Below are 20,017 nucleotides of genomic sequence, written 5' to 3'. Positions count from 1 at the left end.
GTTGCTGTGGCTATGGTTTTTGTTATATTACACAGTAGTTAACTATTTAAGGGAAACGGTAGGAGAATTTATGTGAAAGGTAGATAGCTTATGTGAAACGTTGGTACTTATAACACAGCGCCATCTGTTACAATTGTATGAAATAATAAATCAATATTTGCAATAAAATAATACTGCGGGTATAAATTGAGTTATAAGCTACCTATCTTTTAAGTTAGAAAAATTGCAAATTTGAATGATATCAATTCGGTAGTTTAGGAGTCCATAGCGGACAAACAACGTGACACGTAATTTATATATATTAATATTATAAACGCAATGTATGAAATATTTGCCTTCCAAGTTACATACTAGCACAATGCTTAGCGGTCGTGTTTGAAATTATAAAATGTTTCATATACAGAACTAAGAGATGAATTACGTTAATTATATTTTATATCTAATGATACTATCGTGTGTCTTGTTATATGGGTTATCACAATGAGGACTGAGCAGAGTAATCAAGTAATAATACAAATTAAAATTAAACCCCGAACTAAATTGCGAAATATGTTTTTTTTTTAAATTCATGAATGAAATATGTCTTTGCTGTGTCTTAATTAAATGTTAGGGATAAATATATGTATAGGAGCATAGTTAACTAAGAAAAATATGGAATCGTCAATTGTACCGTAAATATTAAACTAATATTGCATTATGTTTTTTGTATTTTTGTTTGAAGTACAAAAATGAAATACATAACTAAGATATGTAAGTATAATAAATAATCCTGTTCTCATTACGTATTGTATAGGACTTCGTGCTAGTCGAGTATATTAAGACAGACACCGCTCAACGCGTAGAAATCGAATGAAATAGTTTTTATTTTCTATCAATACATCAAATTCGTCTGCAAGAGCAGTGCCAGTGGGACGCGTGAGTTCTAAACGAGCGACCTATTTACAGAAAAACTGCAAATGACAATGGAAAAGTATTGTAAAGACGAATCACAAAGCTGCTTTCTGGGACGAGGCGATGAGCTGGCTAATAGTGATGGGCGCATTGCGGCTGTGTTTGCTTGTATGTCTCGCTACATTAAATACTTTGTATACTTTTAACTCAACTGAAAATTTATTTAATGCCAATCTTACACCTTTAGGTTGTTCAAACAATGTCAAAGATTTTGCGGTATCGATAGTATATTTAGTGAGACGGGAGCGCCCCTAGCATGTATGAAGTAGGCCAGTAAGAAAAGCGCAGCCCGCCGGTTGCGACTGCCGACAACTGTAGTTAGCCGCTTTGTTTGCGGTTGCTCTACTTGCGCTCGCCTTGTCTGCTACCTGCTATAACAATTAGCTATTCTCCTAAACAATATATCTTTTGTAACACTGACTAGGCTTCATTAGAGTTGTTTTGTTGCCACTACTTTTTGTTAGATTTCATTATGGCTTGAAATTATCAATCCAATACTTGATTTAAAGACACATTCTGAATAAACAAAAAAAAAAATAGTACACTCTCAAATACTTATACACAGCCACTCACACACTCAATTGTTCACTCATTCTTAATTTTTAACACTAAGATTATTATTATTTTTATTTTACAATTTTTTACTGTTTTAAACATGTACCATGTAACACGGAATAATTGTCTTCTAGTTACCCACAACACAGGGCTTCCCTTACAACCCTTTTGTCATAAATAAATTTTTTATTTAATAGTAAATTGTAAATAAGTACTAATTATTAGTACATATTAATGATTCACAATCAACAAAATCTTTGTGGAACACGATATTAATGAGTTTGTACTGAATGTTGGCTACAAAACATGCGTAGCACGTACGTAGCAAGCGTCGTAGTCGAAAAGGCATAACAACCGCGTAGTACTTGCGTGACTAGACATGAAGACATAAATCTACCGTATTTCACATAAATAACAGCGGATTAGTGAAACGCAGAAACACGTCGAAAAGAAAATAAATGAGGAGCATTAGTTACCTGCGTGTCGTTTATCAAGCTCCGAAACTCAGTTAGATTACGGAAAAACCGATTGTTTTCCCAGACCTTGCTATCTCAAAGATAGTACCTACGTATTGTAAAGTTATTTTAAATGCGATTTCAGATTTTTACGATGCAATTTATGTGAGAGCTGACGTTTCTTTGTGCGCGATCTAGTCTCCATGACCCTTGGCATAACAAGCAGCATTCTTGTGATGTAAATCGGTTTAAAATTATGTGAAGCCAGATCTTTTGAAGCCTTATCCGCCTCAAGCATATACTCATTTTGTATGAAAGCTCAATTTTTTTAAATCGATTTAATAAAGTACTCTTTGTAATACTGATGTTTAACAATGCAGAACGATAATATTGTCGTAGGATTTTCTTTCTTTTAACTCCGTACAGGCGTAATGAACTGGAGTTGCTTACTTAATTGCATATGCATTTAATAAAGGGTAAAATTAACACAGTAAAGTGAGATTCATTCTTATTCATGGATTTTATTTAAACATGAGTCCTTTGAACTTTTCATAATAACTTTTTTGTATGTATCGCTGATGTATGAAGTTTCCAAATCTGATAAAGAATATATATTTTGACTAACGTAATTACGTAACGTAACGTAAGGTTTGCGAATACATTACCTGCAATTAAAGAAGTATTAGTATTTCTTTGAAGAGTATACAGAATAGTTCAATAAATTAAATTTTACTTAAACCAAAATAATGAACTCTTTACAAACAGTAAAGATGTGTAAAGTACATTATTTATATAACGAAGGAATACTTTTGCGAAGCATTCATATGCGCCAATTGCTGCACCAGTTTTTGACATTTTTAAACAGACAGATTGAAATTCTCTTATTGGTTTTGTCCAGGGCAGTTATACTGAAAAAGGGCCACAGGACATCACGTCAAACTCACAGTAAAAAATATGTTTAAAGTCGTTCAGTTGCCTTTGATATGTATCACAATTAGACTGGTAAATATTTGTGCAGTAAATGTTCAAATAATTTGAAGTTATAGCGAAACGCTTCCGATCGTTTTGTGGATCAATTTCAATTTGTTGGAATTAGGTAGAGATCCGTTCTCCGCTGAGTTTGATGCCGATGGCACAGTCTTATTACTATTTACGCTTGGAATAAAGACATAACCTTTTATAAAAAAATGTATGTTGATTTAGTATCATCACTCAAAAGGAATAATAATACGCGGCATCCAAAATTCCAATGTCTGAGAAGAACCAGACATTTTGTATTATTTCTTTCATATTTATTATTTATATAGAGACTAAAGTAAATTAAATTTTACTAATATCGCTATTTTCTCATACATATTTTTGTACAATCTATAGAAGCACTGATTTTTAGTTTATTCTGTGCCCTGTAGGCCCTGAGCTTACTATAGAGTTTTTTATTAATATTTTATAGCCTTCTTTTTAAATTGTAACCGATTTATACATTTCCACTTATAAAGTCATTCTTTAAAGCATAATCTTCCAGAAAAACCTTGTAGTCGTACATTTAGATATATGTATACAAAGAGACCGATTACGTTGGGTTTTTAGATATTAATGTACTTTTAGTCTCAATTAATTTCGTAATAACACAAATCAAGTAGCGATTACACATTCAAGCCGTTTAATTAAAGCGAGAAGCCGTGAATTGCCGTCAACGGTTGTAACGACAAACGTATTGCGAGCTTGTAGAGCCTCTACGACGTAGCTACGCGCGGTATAGTACAAAATGTACATTGATAAGTATTACTTAGTTACATATAGTTAATAAACAAAATCTCGGGCCAAGTATTACTGAGACAGATGAGTTGTGAAAAATGGGAGATTTTTAATTAATATGATTTGAATAATTTCGTCCTGTCTGTATTCCTTCATCATTAGTGTGTTTTAAAAAGCCCTTGTCACTTCTAAAACTTGTTGATAAAGCAGTCATTGAAATCTGCAGATTTTAAAATTATGAAAACAGTGCGTCCGATAGGCTATGGCTGAGGGTCTGAAAAGGGTGTTGTTCAGGGCTGTCAGTGACAAGTGAAGGGCTCTTGAAACTCTGCTGAGGCGAGGTGCCAACCCTCGCTACGACATTGCGTTTCGTACGCAATGTGCGTCGCCGACCTGCACCTTCCTATTGATGAAAATGGATATATAGCGGCTGCTACGCATACAAATGTAAAAAATACATGAAGGAATTATTACTATGATAATCCTTTCAACCACGTGAAAATTACTTAAACGAATTACGAAGTATTTAACAACGGCAAACCAGTGATTTATAAAATAGAGTTAGATCGATCCCATACTATGATATCAGACCACCTAACCATAAAACTCGCGCCCCTTATCGAAAACATATTACGGTGCGTCGAGTCTGAAAGAAAACATCCTGTAGCAGCGTCAATGAACACATTGAATAGGGCCGGGGAAGTCGGCGCGAAACGGAAATATGTTCGAATCCACGTTGAACAGGGACGGAGGCCCCGGGGGAAGTTTCCCTCTCGTTGGAACGTCAGTCAGGCCCCGACTGCGGCCCGCGCGCGCCGATAGGCAGCTGCTTATATTAACGTGTTAATCGGAGTTTCAGTGGCGAGTCGTGTGTTTTTGCTTACCAAGAAGAATCAAAAGCGATTTATAAGGTATAGTGTTTTATAATCAGGCGTAGATATGCTGGAAGCTTTTGCCTAATAGCCTCTGCGTGCGTAATAACTTTGATTTACGGGAAATGTTCGGGAAAATATTTGGAAACCCCGCGTTAAATTTAAGGAATGCCAATTGCGTTCAGTCAAGTTTAAAAATAATCGTAGGAATGATAGAATAACCTGTATAACTTGACTTGATAGATTATTATAAGTTAAAATGTTAGTCTGAGAACTTTTAAAAAATGTTTACAGCATAATAATCTATAACTTAAAAAGTGAGTCGGTTTATGCAGATAATTTGAAATTTAAAACTTGTGTGTTTACACTTGTTTTTGAACTTTACATAGTCTTTGCTTTTACTGAAAACATATCGTTTTAATATTGTTAAATTTTCTTTCTTATAGTTACTTAGTTATAGTTATATAGTTTACAGTCTTAATAAAGTTTTTTTTTAAATTAAGATACTTATTGAAGTATAATTATAGTTTTAATAAAGAGAAAACGTTAACGAAAAATCTCTAACGAAATAAAGTTTGTAGTTGCATAATTATGAAGACCTTTCGGTCAGGACTCGGTAGTTGAGAACAAATGCTAAACGTTGGTTAACGGTAATAGCAGCGATTAACTAAAGTGTCGGTTAGTTGGTGTCGTGAACCCGACACTGAGGGTACTTATAGACTGACACTCGCGTGGTAAATTGGCACTTTTATTAAAAAAATTATAGTGCTGTTAAAGTTAAATCAGTAGAAACTGTTTGTTATCCTAATAAATATAAATTATTTTAGACAATGCTTGAAACAATTGCTCTTCTATTATTTCATCTTACATATGTTTAACTTTTTCCTTTTTTTTTGGCGTTCATTAGTGTACATTATGTTACCTATATGAATAATTTTAATAAAAAAAAATGATAAATGGCAAAAGAGGCATCTTTTTGGGATCTTCCGTAAAGGTCATACAAAAAGTAGTTAAAAGAAATAGGTAGTAGTGTTTTATCATCAGATTACCAATACCATTTACGTAAGCTATTTAATATCTCCAACGACTAAATAAATAGTCGAGGACTTATCTAAAAACATTTATAATAAAAATCAGTAGAAACCGTTTGTTACTCTAAGAAATATAAATTATTGTAGAAAAAACTTAAAACAATTGTCTTCTATTATTCCATCTTACATAAATATTTAATTGCTAAAGTTATACACAGTGTTTTCGTTTTTATAAATATTATGCTTCAAGTAATATGGGTTTGAGCAAAGTCTAATGACAGCAAATACAGCCTGTACAAAAAATATTCCTTTAGTATAAATACTTTATAAGATACAGAAATTCGTAAAACCGGTAATGAAAAAAAGTGCTCAACATTTTGTTTTCGAAATTCAATTTCTTAGCCAACAATAGGAGTTGTTCGTATAATATTATATTATATTATATTATTATAACCGCCCCGGCTTCGCACGGCTGCAATGCCGATACTAAATACACTACAGAAAATCTGTGAACGTTGTATATAAAAATGTGGGTTATCCATAAGAGATAGACATATACCATCACGGACTTTTCTGTAGACCTTTTCAATGTGTAAAATACTTAGTGCATTATTTTAATAAAACTCGTAGGGTTCAGCCTGCGTTTGCAATGTACGCGGAAAAAATGTAATTATTTACGACATCACATTAGAAACCTCAAAAATAACAGTACTTCTCCACTATTTCATGGATATTATTATACATATAAACCTTCCTCTTGAATCACTCTATCTATTAAAAAAAACCGCATCAAAATCCGTGGATCCATGAAAATCCAAAAGATTTAAGCATACAAAGGGACATAGGGACAGAGAAAGCGACTTTGTTTTATACTATGTAGTGATAATACATTGTACAGGTGATTGTGCGTTAAAGATGGCGTCGACGGTGCTCCGTAGAGGAAACCCTTCACTTCTATTATCCGATTATTTATGGCCGCGGGGTGATTTAAAATACTTGATTTACTCTTAAAATATTTTCATAGGAAAATGAAAAGCCTCTTAGGGTTTAATATCTCAAGTTATACAAATTTAACGTGGAATAAGTGTTCTAAGTAAATGCAATAAGTTAAAATTTAAAAAAAGAATTCAAAAAGAATGATAGATAGAATTCCATAGAAGATCCTTTTAAATCTTAATATATATATATTTCTTGTGTGCGTGTGTATGTGACTGAACTCCTCCTAAACGACAGGACCGATTTAGGCGAAATTTTTTGTGTGTGTTCAAGGGGATCTGGGAATGGTTTAGATTCACAATTTTGTCCGCTGGACAATGTTTTTTTAATTAATTTTCAATTTATTAGTTGTTGTTGATTTTGGAATGTTTTACATTGGATCCGACAGACGGCGCTACCATCGCAGTGTCAAATTTTAAATAATATTCGAATTTTAATTTTAGTCTGTCCCGAAATTAAAAAAAAGTTTTGTTATCATTGTGTTATATCGTGTGTGACCATGTGCTGGATCGTTAGATATTGTCATAACATTTGAATAATCATTTTCATCAAAATGGCTTATTAAAAATTGAAAATTTGAAATTAAAGACGTGTAGACAGGACAACGTCTGTCGGATCCGCTAGTTTTTATATAAGAATGTGACCTACGAATTTCCTAATAACTGTGCTCAAACTTGGTGTAGACACTACGTTACAAAGCTTCTTTACAGCCAAACTCGCATTTGAATAAATCAATGAAAATACAATAAAAAATAAAGTCACGAACAAACTGAAAAATAACGTTCAGCGGGAATCGAACCGTGAGCCATAAAATTACCGAACGAAAGCAATAAAAACCACATGGCGAATGTGTGCGTTACATAGTTTGAAATGTTTGAACTGCGTAGAAATTAGTACATGATATATACACGAAATTTACTTTTAAAATGAATAAAAACTAATTAATAACAAATAAAAGTTAAAGAAAAACACTTTTTTAACGGATGGAAGTTATGTATTATTGTAAACTTATAATTATTTAAACATAATTTTAAATTTATCCGACGTTTCGCGTGCTTTACAGCGTGCGTGGTCAGTTAGTCGATACCAACTCCGGGGAAATAAATACAGATAATACAACATTTTCTACAGCTGTGATACTTTTTTGACATTCAACACCTTTTGTCTTCAGTCACCGTGACCACGCACGATCAATCCGTTAGAAAAGTGTTTTTCTTTAAATGTGTAAAAGTAATGTTAATAAAAGACAAATAAAACTTACTTGTATTTATAAATAAATAATTATTATAAACACTGTTTAAAATGCGGTGTTACTAAAAGCAGATTTTTCGAGGCAAAAATTAAACTATTACAAGATTTTCTCTCGTCTCAGTATTGGAGGTATCCTTTTCCAATTTAAAGGCAAACGGAAGTGCCTTCTTTAAAATTCCATCCGGTATAAAAAGTAATTTGTTTAACTCATGCAGTACGCGAATGTCGACTTTATTGAAATAGAAAAATACTTTAAATGCTATTAGTTTCATTAACCATTTTAAGGTTGTCAGTGATTGACGTAGGCAAATAGAAATTGTAAAAACAAAAGCACGCGACGCGAGCTAAACGCCACGAACCACGATATCTTCGCATAAATCACAATTAAATCGCGGTTGTAGCTTCGATTGCGGTCTATTAAGATAAACAAATTGGCGTTGATTTACAGTTTTATCAAAAATGGCGTTTACAACAATACGACAAGTTTCTCATCAATACACGGCCTAGAATTCCGAGTAACTTTTATTCCACTTTGAATCTTGAAATTCCTAACGTATAAGCGTAATAGACCTTACTCGTATGCAGTATATTTTATGAGGCCTAACATAAAAGTAAATAAACAGCTGTATTAGCCGGCAACGTGATCCGCAGTAGTGGAATGACAGCGACCGCATTGCGGCGTCTCAATACCGCTCATCACTCATCACTCACCACTCACTAGTTCACATATCACCATACTACCATACACTTGACATGCTTAGAATTACAAAAAATTCATAAAAATAAGACGAGTTCGGCGGTTCGTTTTTGTTTATTAAAATCGGATATTCTCGCGTATGACAGGGTTATTTTCGAATGAAAATTCTTTGATATCTGTATCAATGAGAGGATCTCACTGCTGAATAGAACACGGAAATGGGAGACGACAAAGTCTGTGACTATGACAACAGACACACATATATATTATCTATCTAGTATTAAGTATCTTAAGTACTGTCGAAAGTTGGAGTTTAATATGGTGTTATTTATTAAAATTAATGCATTTTTACATTGAAATGAAACTGTTTAAAACGCAAATTTGCTGTAATAAGTAAAATATCATAGTTCGTAGGTGTTTAGTTACTAAAACATCAATATATATCAATAAACTAGACTTTCTGAAACGAAGGAGAAAGACCATCTTTCATGTTTTTAAACATAGAAAGAACCATTACTATCCCTCGCACGGGGATCCTGATTGAAATGGTGAGATAAAGATACTTTTTAAAAGAAAAATTATTATAATATAAACGAAAACAAATATATCATTTATATATTTATTTACACTACGTTGCAAGAATGTTAAAACCACATAAGATATTCAATAACTAAGAGAGAAAGAATGGAATAATTATTAGTAAAAATGTAGGAAATAAACAAAAAAACGAGCAAAAAAAATTAAATTCATTATAATTTGGCGTAAATGCTGAAGATTACTAAGAAACGCTAAAAGAGTGAAGCTATATGCGTCGTCGTGGTTATATGAGCATACGTAAATGTGAAAAGCGTAAGACGAATGTAAGACTAAATTGCTCGCTCATAAAAACACAAACACGTTAGTGTCGGCTCGGGAGTGGGGGGCGGGAGGGTCCTTCCCTACTTATGCCTCACACATGCCGCGTCTGAGATTGCTTTCATATCTTACGCTTTAAAAATTCTTATTTTAGGTCCTTTAAGATGTATAGAAACGTAAAGCAACGAGATATAATCAAGGTAAAAATAACACTTAAACTAATTTGTATATAATATTCATTATCATTATATGTGTACTTGACCTACTAATTGAATCCTCATTTAATTTAAACAAGTACATTGGAGATTTTGTAAGAATTATGAAAGAATGGGTGAACTGTGAAATTTATACCAACATACCTAATTCAGAATAAAAATTTCTGTCTCTCTTTGTGATCAGCTGTTTTATCTTTTGACTATGAGAGCAAATTATTTAGGCTATAAACAATTTTGCCAGGAAGTAATAGAATACATATTTGTTAAGTCATTAGCCCCAATACAACCAACAAACAGATATCGCGCGTGATTAGGCTGGCAGCACCATCTACTGGCAGAATAAGAAACGAACAATAGGCAGGTAGCAGGAGCCTTCTATGTCTGTCACATATGATTTTCCTCAGGATGTTTTGTTAAAAACTAAATCAAACGGCTAAGCTGCATCCTAAGGGGGTATTTTCCCCATGATTTGGTAGAACTTTTAATTATGTTTCTATCGCTTCGCATGTCACTTGATATTACATAAAATTACGATTTATCTGTATTATAAAATTAATTAAGCCGCTATTGCAATATGAAGGGTATAACGAGTATAGAACTGAACATCTTAGATAATGGATTAATTCCTGAGGGCTCGTAGTGGCTTGTAACTGGTAATCGAATCCGGGCGGGCGGGACTCTGTTATTTTCAATAGTGACACGATCCTGTACATTTTTGTATGCAATTTCGGTCTAATTATGTAAATAACCGAGGCTACGTCGCATCGTTGGATCCCGGTAAAGAACTTTATACTGCAGGTGAGATGGTTATCTTCTCATCTTTAAGTATTGAATGATGGCTCATTTCTACGAGTACTATTCAGAATGTCCATCTCGAATCAGGAATTAAATAAGAAAATGTTTAAGTTAGAAATGGTAAAATATTTTAAAGTTTTATATACGTAGTGTTCCTTTCATGTTATTTCGGGAACTTTTTACCCAAATGAAAATAAACTCTGTACTCACAATATATATATGTGAATAATTAACGTAGCCGTAACCGCATGACGTCGCGGATTTAATTACATTTTCATACAAATATATGTAACATCAATTATCAAGTATATAATAACTATCTCATTATCAGAGGCTATTTCCTTGCATGAAAATATGGTTTAATTATTGAGGTTTCCTACGCGTCAGAGAATATCATTTTCCTATTCAAAGTTGATCTAGAGGGAAGTCATTATATGGAAGCAGTATATTAGAGAGGTGATATCGGGGATAATCTTGGGATTAGTGGAGTCCCGCTCAGTTACATCCGACAACATTAGCGCCTCAAAATCTTTGATATGGGGTGCAATTTAGTTCTTAAGAGTTGTACTCTCCTTGTCTACTACTATGATCTCATATTGAATAATAGTTTTCATGTGATAATTCATAAAATCGTAATATAAAGAAGAAATATTCAGATTTTATTATGTTGATAACACTACTGGATTAGTTTAAAGTCATTACCATTAGAATATAACATATAAGAAGAATTATCGCTGAGTACGGTAAAAATAGCCAAATACATATTATTTAAATGAATATCCAAAAGTTAAGTTAAGTAGTTAAGACGTTATTTAGACCATAGACCAATGTATATTGTTTACCTACACACTACTTCCGCTACTTTTAGGATAGGCTGGTAAATCATATTTTGTGAGTCTTTTTTTGTAATGTACAAAACTAGTAACTATCTTTTCCATCTATAAATGTTGTTTCCTCTGTATTGAAATTAATCAGATCTATATAACAGTTAAAATAGTTTTAACACTCTGTTTAAAAAAAACGTGGCACTTTTTAATGGTTCTGCCTGCGAGTCGGCCTTCTATGGCCAACACGCGCCATCGACTGTTTGAGTCTAAGACCTGCCGTTGCAACTCGATGTTTTAATACACCAGGCAGTATTATGTGCCCACATAGAAAGTCCATTCGTACAGCCGGAGGTTAAACCTACGACCTCAGCTGTCAGAGTCGCACGCTGAAACCACTAGTAATGCACGCTATATTTATAAATATATGTAAGATCACATCGTAGGGGCGCAATGCATTAAGAACATATTAAATGTAAACTGTTTGTCTTTCAAACTTTTAACCTAAATCTTGCTTTAATGTGTCAACAACGATTACGTACCGGTGGCATCGCGTAAAGCTGACGCGAAATCTATGAAAGTTTTCCCGCCATTAGTGACATGACGTCACAACGCTCGCGTAATGGCGCTAAAAGGTCGCTCTAATGAAATGTCAAAACAGCCTTTGTAAATGCACAGCTATTTAGGGCAACAACGGATATAAAGGTTAAGGCTCTGTGGCACACTTTCAGGCTGCTTTTCTGTGGCATCATATCTGTTCCATAGAGTATTAAAATATATGTCCAATTCAAGATGTCGAATGTCCAAAAAGTTTTGGGTTGGATATAAAATGCTTTGTATGGTGAAAACTCCCACATAACCACGTAACATTTTTTTTAAAGAACGGGAGGCAAAGGGGCAGGAGTCTTATCTAATATTAAGTGATACCGCCGCCCATGGACACTCACATTGCCAGAAGGCTCGCCAGTGCGTTGCCGGTTGAAATCCTTGTTCGTTGAGTGTACTTTATGAGATTGAGAAGTGGAAACAAATTTTCCATATACATGAAGAAGTTTAAGAAAATAAGAGTTGTATTTTTAGTAATAACTTTATATGTTTATAATAATTAAAAAAAAAGTTTATACAAAAGCAATTGATTTTAGTTTTCATAGCTGACACTTAGAATTAAAGTCTCCTTTTTCGTTAATCGCACAAAGATTATAGGAGAAAAGCACCTTCAAAGTACATAATGACATCGTTTGGTCGGTGACGGCTGCCATCGTATAAATAGCCTCGATATGTGCTGACTCACGCCCTATTTACCACATACGGCTCATTGCACACATGCTTGTCATCTATGTGCCAAACATTATTCACTGGACATTCAAATTAACTGTATATAATAACTACGTATGCATATAGAACTTTTTAAATTAAAAGGAAAATTGGTAAAACAAAAAAAATGGTTTTATAGAGTAATTGTGTTAAAATAAGTTTGTCTACTTAGGTTTTAAAATAAGGAATTTTAACAAAAAGCATTAAAACTATCTTCACGGCGTACTTCTTAACAATATGACTTTATTTTTTGAAACAATTGAAGAATACTTTACTGAAATTGAAATAAAAATGAAAAGGAAAAAGACGTAGTAAATGCCTGAAAATAAACAAAAGAGTGTAAGCTTTTGTTGAAATCAAATCACATGTTAGTCGCGGGATGTGTAGCGTTGTTGGTACAATGTGTTTATATTGCATTGTGATAATGCCGGGATTCATTTAAAGTGCTCGGATTCTAGTACAGGGGGCAAACAAGCAGGAGGCTCACCTGATGTTAAGTGATACCGCCGCCCATGGACACTCTCGATGCCAGAGGACTCGCAAGTGCGTTTATCAATAGATGAGTGATCAGCCTTGTTTCCAAAAAATGTCGTACTTTTATTTGAGCTTTTAGGCTTTGTACAAGATGCTTTCTTTCACCCTATTAGCGCGTGTTAATTGTGCTCTTGGAAAGAAAAATCTATTGGTACCCAGTCGTAATTTGAAGTTCATAGACGAACACTAAAGTCTAGGCTAAAACCGCTCAGTTATTTTGACATACGAAATATATTACAAGCAAAACGTAAGCTTTATTTGATTGATAAATAACACAATTACCTTTTTTTTGATCGGCAAAATTCAAATATAAAAAGTATTCGCGTTTGTTGTCATAAGCGGCACCGGGATTACCGCGGCTGTACTATTAACGCTAAAAGCATGTTTGTATAATTTACCTCTGTGTGCTTGAACTATTCTCAATAACATTTCTTACGTCTATCTTGACGTAAAAATGCGTATAAACAATCATTATTTGTATGGAAATCTTGCACAATTGATCAGGTTTTGCGTGGAGAAATACATCGTTCGAATAGCAACTAAACAAATTTGATGAAATATTAATGCGTTCGGCCAGTAGAAATTCGACATAGAATTGACGTGTATGAATACTTGACTACATTTGATGCCTCCAGTACTCCCTCACAGATCACCTGGAAATATATTGGTTCGAACATGTCAATACTGAGTACTGTAAAATTACAACTTTATGTTGATTTCTGTTGCTTTTGTTATGCGTCAGATTTTAATAAAAAACTGTGATGTCATTTGAGTAAGGATTCTAAAACCTTTTTAATACAATATATTTCGAATACTTTCACTGTTATTAAATTTTTTCCTAAAACGGAAGCATTCCGGGAGATTCCTACATACCCCGTGACATTCCAGCGAGTTGCTTCGGGTTCCGAGGTAGTAAAATTATGTGTACGACGAGATTAATATCGTAGCAAAATTACGTTTTAAGCATTATTTAAGGCTTTTAATACGTTACTAATATTAAGGAGTGCTAAGACCAGACCTTATATTAAAGAAGAGAGATTTATAAAACCTCAATCATATCTTATATACGTCTCAGCAATGGCTGCACTGCAGCTATATACAGCTATTTACTAAGATGCTATTTTGTACGTCATATTGATTGCTACACTAGATATACATTGACAATATGTATTGAAATTATACGTAAATATTGTGTGCTGACAAAATTTATCTTAGACAAATAACGACTACGAAAAATTATAAATTTAATTGTGATGATTGGGACCGCCAGTGGTGGCGACATGTCCCATAGACAAATCTTTATTATTTGAGAGTAAAGTGCACTGAAATTCAAATTAGATATTTTATTTTAAAATGTATCCCGTGTCACGCCGGGCGGACACATTAGTCTCGTCTGCTCGTGCTGATGAGTTACGTGACTCTACGGACACGACAAGCATTTTGACATTAAATTACTTTCAAGTTTGTGTGAAATAATCCATTTTATTAATAATACTGTGTATCTTGTGTAACGTGCACTTTCATGGCAGAGTTTCTGTCTTCTGACTGTTTCACTATCAATATGTGGGACTATTGTAGTCGGAATTTCTTTAAAATATTGTAAATATAAAATAAAAAAAATTTTTTGTACGTGTCATTATTGTGTCAAAGCGTTCAAGCGAATGTGGTGTAGGGTGGGCGAATCTGTAAGGCTGAGATTAGGGCGGATTAAAGTGCTTACCTCGTGTGTTATTAGCTTCTCTTCTTTTAGCTTCTATGTTAATGCGAATTATTTAATGAGTATTATTATGTCAATATAAAAAATAAAACATTTATATTGTATGTTGTTTCATACTTAGCAACACATCTTAAATAAAAATCGTAAATAAAAAAAATCTGTATTTAATGACATTAATTGAAAAAGACGTAGATTTATTAGGTTTATGTACTGCTTTAAATAAATAAATAGTATTGGAAACCGATTCAAATACAGTGGCGGCGCGTCTAAGCTCTCAGTGTGTATATCGTGTGTGTTGATTCGGTCATAGCGTGACGTTAAAATACTTTATCCAATTCAATAGTTTTTTAATTATACCAATTAGTTTCTGAGATTAACTCGTTAATCAAAACAAGCTCTAATAACAGTAAACATATTGAATTTAGTTATCGTTTCCGTCCTGGCAAATATACAGATGACAACATATATACTTTCAATAACTTACCTTAAGTAAGTTTAAATTTCCTTTCTTTCTTGAAGACCTCTGGGTGGTACTCTATAATCAGATCGCAGGCGCCAAAAAGTACATTAAAAAGCGCTTTTTTGCTCTTTTTTTTGAACGCCAGGCTCCGGGAATAATGGAATTATATTCGAAAATACTAATTCTGAAAAGTTACACAAATATCGCCAATGTTACTGTACCTGTAGTGTTATTTGGGTAATGAAAAAGTAATTTTATATAGTAGCTTTTACGAGTGTATTTTATGAATGTCATAAGATTCAGACGTAAAATTAACGACCATATACACACATGAAAATTATTAACTTACCTGAGGTAAGTCTTATAATAATAGAACCTTTTTTTAAGCTTTACAAAGCACTTTTATATCGTTTTACGTCTCGACTGGAATGGACTTTTTTGTCAACGCATTTAAAACTCCCTCGTATGGTGAAGGTAACCGGCATACATTAAAATCCAAGAAGTCGCGAGTGTGTCTTAGAAGGCTGGAAAATAATGATGACGAAACAGATACAGATACAGGGCCTGGGGCCTATAAATGTTCTAGCGCAAATGAAAAACGGAAAGCCAAGAGCCAACAAACCTCGGTTGTATCTCATATATACATTATATATTCAATTCTCATGTCACGGTGTTCGTAATTAAACTGCTCTGAAATGGCTCGACCAATTTTCGTGAAAATGTGCATCCGATATTCACAGTTAGGTCTGCGAATCGGACAATATCTATTTTTACCCTCCTAAATGTTAAGGTTGGCCCCCAATTTTTTTAGACTTATGTATTTATTTTTTTATGATACAGCATACTAAAATACATCTTAATTTTTACTCTGCGATCAACCCCGACTGTTTTTGTAATATAACAACTTATGACTTGAACTCTCTGGTTTATATAGAGAAAAATTCACAGAAACACAAATGTTCCATTTTGATATATGACATAAAAAGGTAGGCTCAGTAAAATCACATTACGGAGAAGTTCGCGTGGCAGCATAAATACCATAGTCTTCTTATCTCTCTTCATTTGTAACACAGAACGGAAGAAAAATCATTTTCGTAACTATAAAAAATATTTCCTTAGATGAATTAGAAGCCTCTACCTATCTCAACAACTGAGATGTCTCATTTATATGTTAGCACAATCAGATCGTCATGAATAATTATATAACTTAGGTTATATGCTAATTTAATTTTAATTAATTTAAATAAATTATCTTTTGCAGATATTATATAATATCAGAAAGCACGCTTACGTAATTATCGCTGATAACATTATTGTTTGATGTGATTTTATTTTATAAACTTTTTCACAATACGCACTTCAGTCAAGATGTAATTAAACGTGCGTTGCCCCCACCACTCAGTGGTAAGAGGCCGTCTCTATGCACCCTCAGATAGCTTACATCTATACCTGACTATAAAAATGTCTATGCCTTATATATTTTGTTATTAATGATTGCAAACAAAGTCTGAAATTATGTGTATACATGTATGTACTACACGTATAATGGCTGGTGATTTTATAAATATATATAGTAACGTATATAATTTTATATGATTTGGTTATGCATTTCTGGTAATATACCCTTCATATTTCTTTTAGAAATCACTTGTTAGCGATAAGGCATCTTTTATAATTTTGATGTATTATGTTTTTCTATAACTGTAACGAAGTGTAAATTTATAAATAATTACGACTTCGTGTCCTTCATGAAAAGAGCGTACCAAATCTTAAAAGGCCGGCAATGCACTCGCGAGCCCTTTGGCATTGAGAGTGTACATGGGCGGCGGTATCACTCACCAGGTGAGCCTCCTGCCCGTTTGCCCCCTGTTCTATAAAAAAAATCCGTTACTCCACACCTCCAGGTTGAGAATCATAAGCTCGCTTAGGTTTTTGTACCCGTTTGCGGTAGCTATTTATTATCGTTGAGTGTAATATATAGAGATTAGGTGTAGTCTCATTAGACCAGCGTCTGTTGTAGGTGTTCTGGCGCATTAAAGTTCGTTCCCGTGGATAATGAGATTAACCCTTCAACCTCTAATGCGATTGTTATGTCCCCGCTCACCACGCCACTACCATAGCTAAACAATATAAAATTACTAGCTGCCCCCGCGAACTTAGTTTCTCCTTAATGTACCTACCTTTTTTGTACCATTAAACCAATGAAATAACAGTAAATATATGACCGTTCACGACGTGTTTTATACGGGACAGATTCGTATGTCAAATTGAACACTGACATTAGCTGCATACTATTTATCTTATATTTTGTTTTATCGATTCACATTAAGTGATTTAATATGTTAATTAAATTATATTAATATAAGGAAATACAAATGCAAACGGCGCTTTATACGACGCTGTAATAAGACATATTGTTTAGTTAATAAGGGATAACTTAAGCAAGTTTTCCAACAAATCTCATTAAAGATATCGAAGAGAAACAAAATAGTTTTCGTCTTCAGCGTTGTACAAAACAAAAGGTCCAAATAATTAGCATACTCTACCCGCTCAAACTATTTCTGAAGTGTCCTAACAAATGGGTGGCTTCAGCTAAATAGTCTATATCTGCAATAGATATACATTTTTGTTAATTATCTGAAGGCTTCAGCTAAACATACCTAAGTAAATAAATAAACAAATAACATCTTAAATATAAGTAGCTTATTAAAAGGTCTACGTAAATTATTACAACAAAATCTGCTAACCATAAATATCTCAAAAACATCTTATGTAATATTCAAATATATCTTTCAACCTTTAAAAGTTCAAGACGTTGAAATTACTAACAAAAAATGGGAAAAATATCTGGGTCTTAGAATAGATAAATATTAAAAGTATCACACATAATTACAAAACTAAAATCACTTATAGGCAGATTTTGGTCATTTATTTTATAATTGTTGAGTCAAGCCACATGTCATATATCTAATCAAAATTTGGGGTACAGCATGCGAAAACAAAATTTCTAACTTACAAACACTACAGAATAAATGAATAAAAGCATTATTTAGATACTATTTTTTAACACAGACTCATAAAATCTACCATGAAATCAAAATTATGACGATTAAACAACTATATGTTTATAGCACCTGTATCTTAAAAAAAAAATAACTCTCTCCATAGTTACTTATCAATTTAAAAAAATCAAATACAAAACTACACGCAATACTCGTCAAGCGAGTTTGTTTATCTTGCCGAAGCCGCGTACAGATTATTTGAAGAAATCTATAAGGTGTACAATTATTTAATCAATTCCCATCTCAAATTCGCCATATTGGAGTGTTTGACAAATTCAAAAAGGCAGTAAAAATGCATGTTAGAATGAACACAGTTGACTAAAATTAAGACGGCTAATGGCGACGTGTTTTCAATACATTTAACTAAGTGTGATTCAATTTATTTAACTAAGCCTAATTTGGTTGTGTTGTATGATGGTGTAAAAGTGTGAGTATGTACGTGGTATGTGGGGTGTACTTCGTATCATACATAGATAGCCTTTTGATATGATACGGAGACATAGAAGCCTACGGAACAGTCAAGGCAGCCCATATATACCCATGATAGTTAGGAGGAGTTTTGAGTTGAAGGCGGTATCTCCCAGGAAAGACCTCTCGCAGACGTTTGCTTGTTCGCAAGAGTCCTATAGTAAAGGGCTGAAGCTGGTGGTTGTAGTGACAAATACTATTAATTCATTTTACGGAAGACTATTTTAATATGAAGTATTAATATAATTTCAGAGTGGGGCTCACGTGGCGGGTCCCGGCGGCGTTCGTCGCAGACGGCGCCCGCATCAGCCGCTCTTCTTGCTACATTCGATACTAGTGTACAACAGGTATGCCTATATTTGTCTCTACCTAGTAATCCTAAATAATAGTTCCGTTCTGCACTTAGAACACCTAAGCGACGGGTTTTAATGTGTAAATGTTCTATGTTATTCTATGTTACTCAGAGGTTATATGTTACATGCATTTATGAAAACAAAATCGAGAAATTTACTATATTATTGTGATGATAAAGTCGTGCGCTTGTAAACGTAGTCTTAAAGTACCAGTGCAAGGTATATGGGGTTAATATGTGTATAGTAATACTTTTATAAACATTAAGGACGAACGCAAAGTCATCTTTATACCACATTTTTACTTTTGCAGTTAAAAATACTTAAAATTTGAATTAAAATCTTTAGGGTTCATAATACAATTAGTCCTACTAGTGGCGGTTACAAAGAAGCACCGAACTGCAGTATTTTAAGTTATGAATGACAATTTGTAGGCGCGGATGTCGGCGCGTGAATGTGCTGTGAGCAAAGCCTGCGGACGCTGGTATTTCATTGCCATGCGCTATGAACATTCTAAATAAAACACAGCTCGCTGGCGAAACTGTGTGGTGTTTTAATTTAAGTTGTTTTGCACGGAGTATTCTTTTAGTGTAGCTTAGAATCTTCAATTGATTTATAAAATTATTTAGGAACAATCTCGATTTATGCTGTGGCACGTTAAAAAACATAAAGCAAAAAGAAATATTTTACACAAAAACGAAATAAAATTAACAAAAAAGAATTTAATTAAAAAATCTGTTTTTCTTTCTTATGATGCAAGAAGTTTTGTTTTGTTTAGAAAGTAATCTCAGGAATAACTAAATATTTTTTTTTATTAGCTTATTATTAAAAACTTGGCGATTAAAAAGAGTGGCGGAGAG

The 20,017-nt window shown here is 33.4% G+C and overlaps 1 protein-coding gene across 5 annotated transcripts in view; it reads left to right on the top strand.

Moving 5' to 3' along the window:
• Positions 1 to 20,017, top strand: part of LOC111000702 (dystrophin, isoforms A/C/F/G/H) — a 328,798-nt gene that overhangs the window by 35,069 nt on the left and 273,712 nt on the right. For all 5 annotated transcript variants that reach the window (XM_045631069.1, XM_045631068.1, XM_045631072.1 and 2 more), the window contains one exon: positions 19,060 to 19,154. In XM_045631069.1, the coding sequence (XP_045487025.1) occupies positions 19,060 to 19,154 (95 nt within the window). The remainder of the gene's footprint in view (positions 1 to 19,059; positions 19,155 to 20,017) is intronic.

The sequence above is a fragment of the Pieris rapae genome, chromosome 14 (assembly GCF_905147795.1).
Source record: "Pieris rapae chromosome 14, ilPieRapa1.1, whole genome shotgun sequence".
Lineage (NCBI taxonomy): Eukaryota > Metazoa > Arthropoda > Insecta > Lepidoptera > Pieridae > Pieris > Pieris rapae.
Note: the sequence above shows the minus strand (reverse complement) of the source record. Positions and strands in the feature narration are given on the sequence as shown.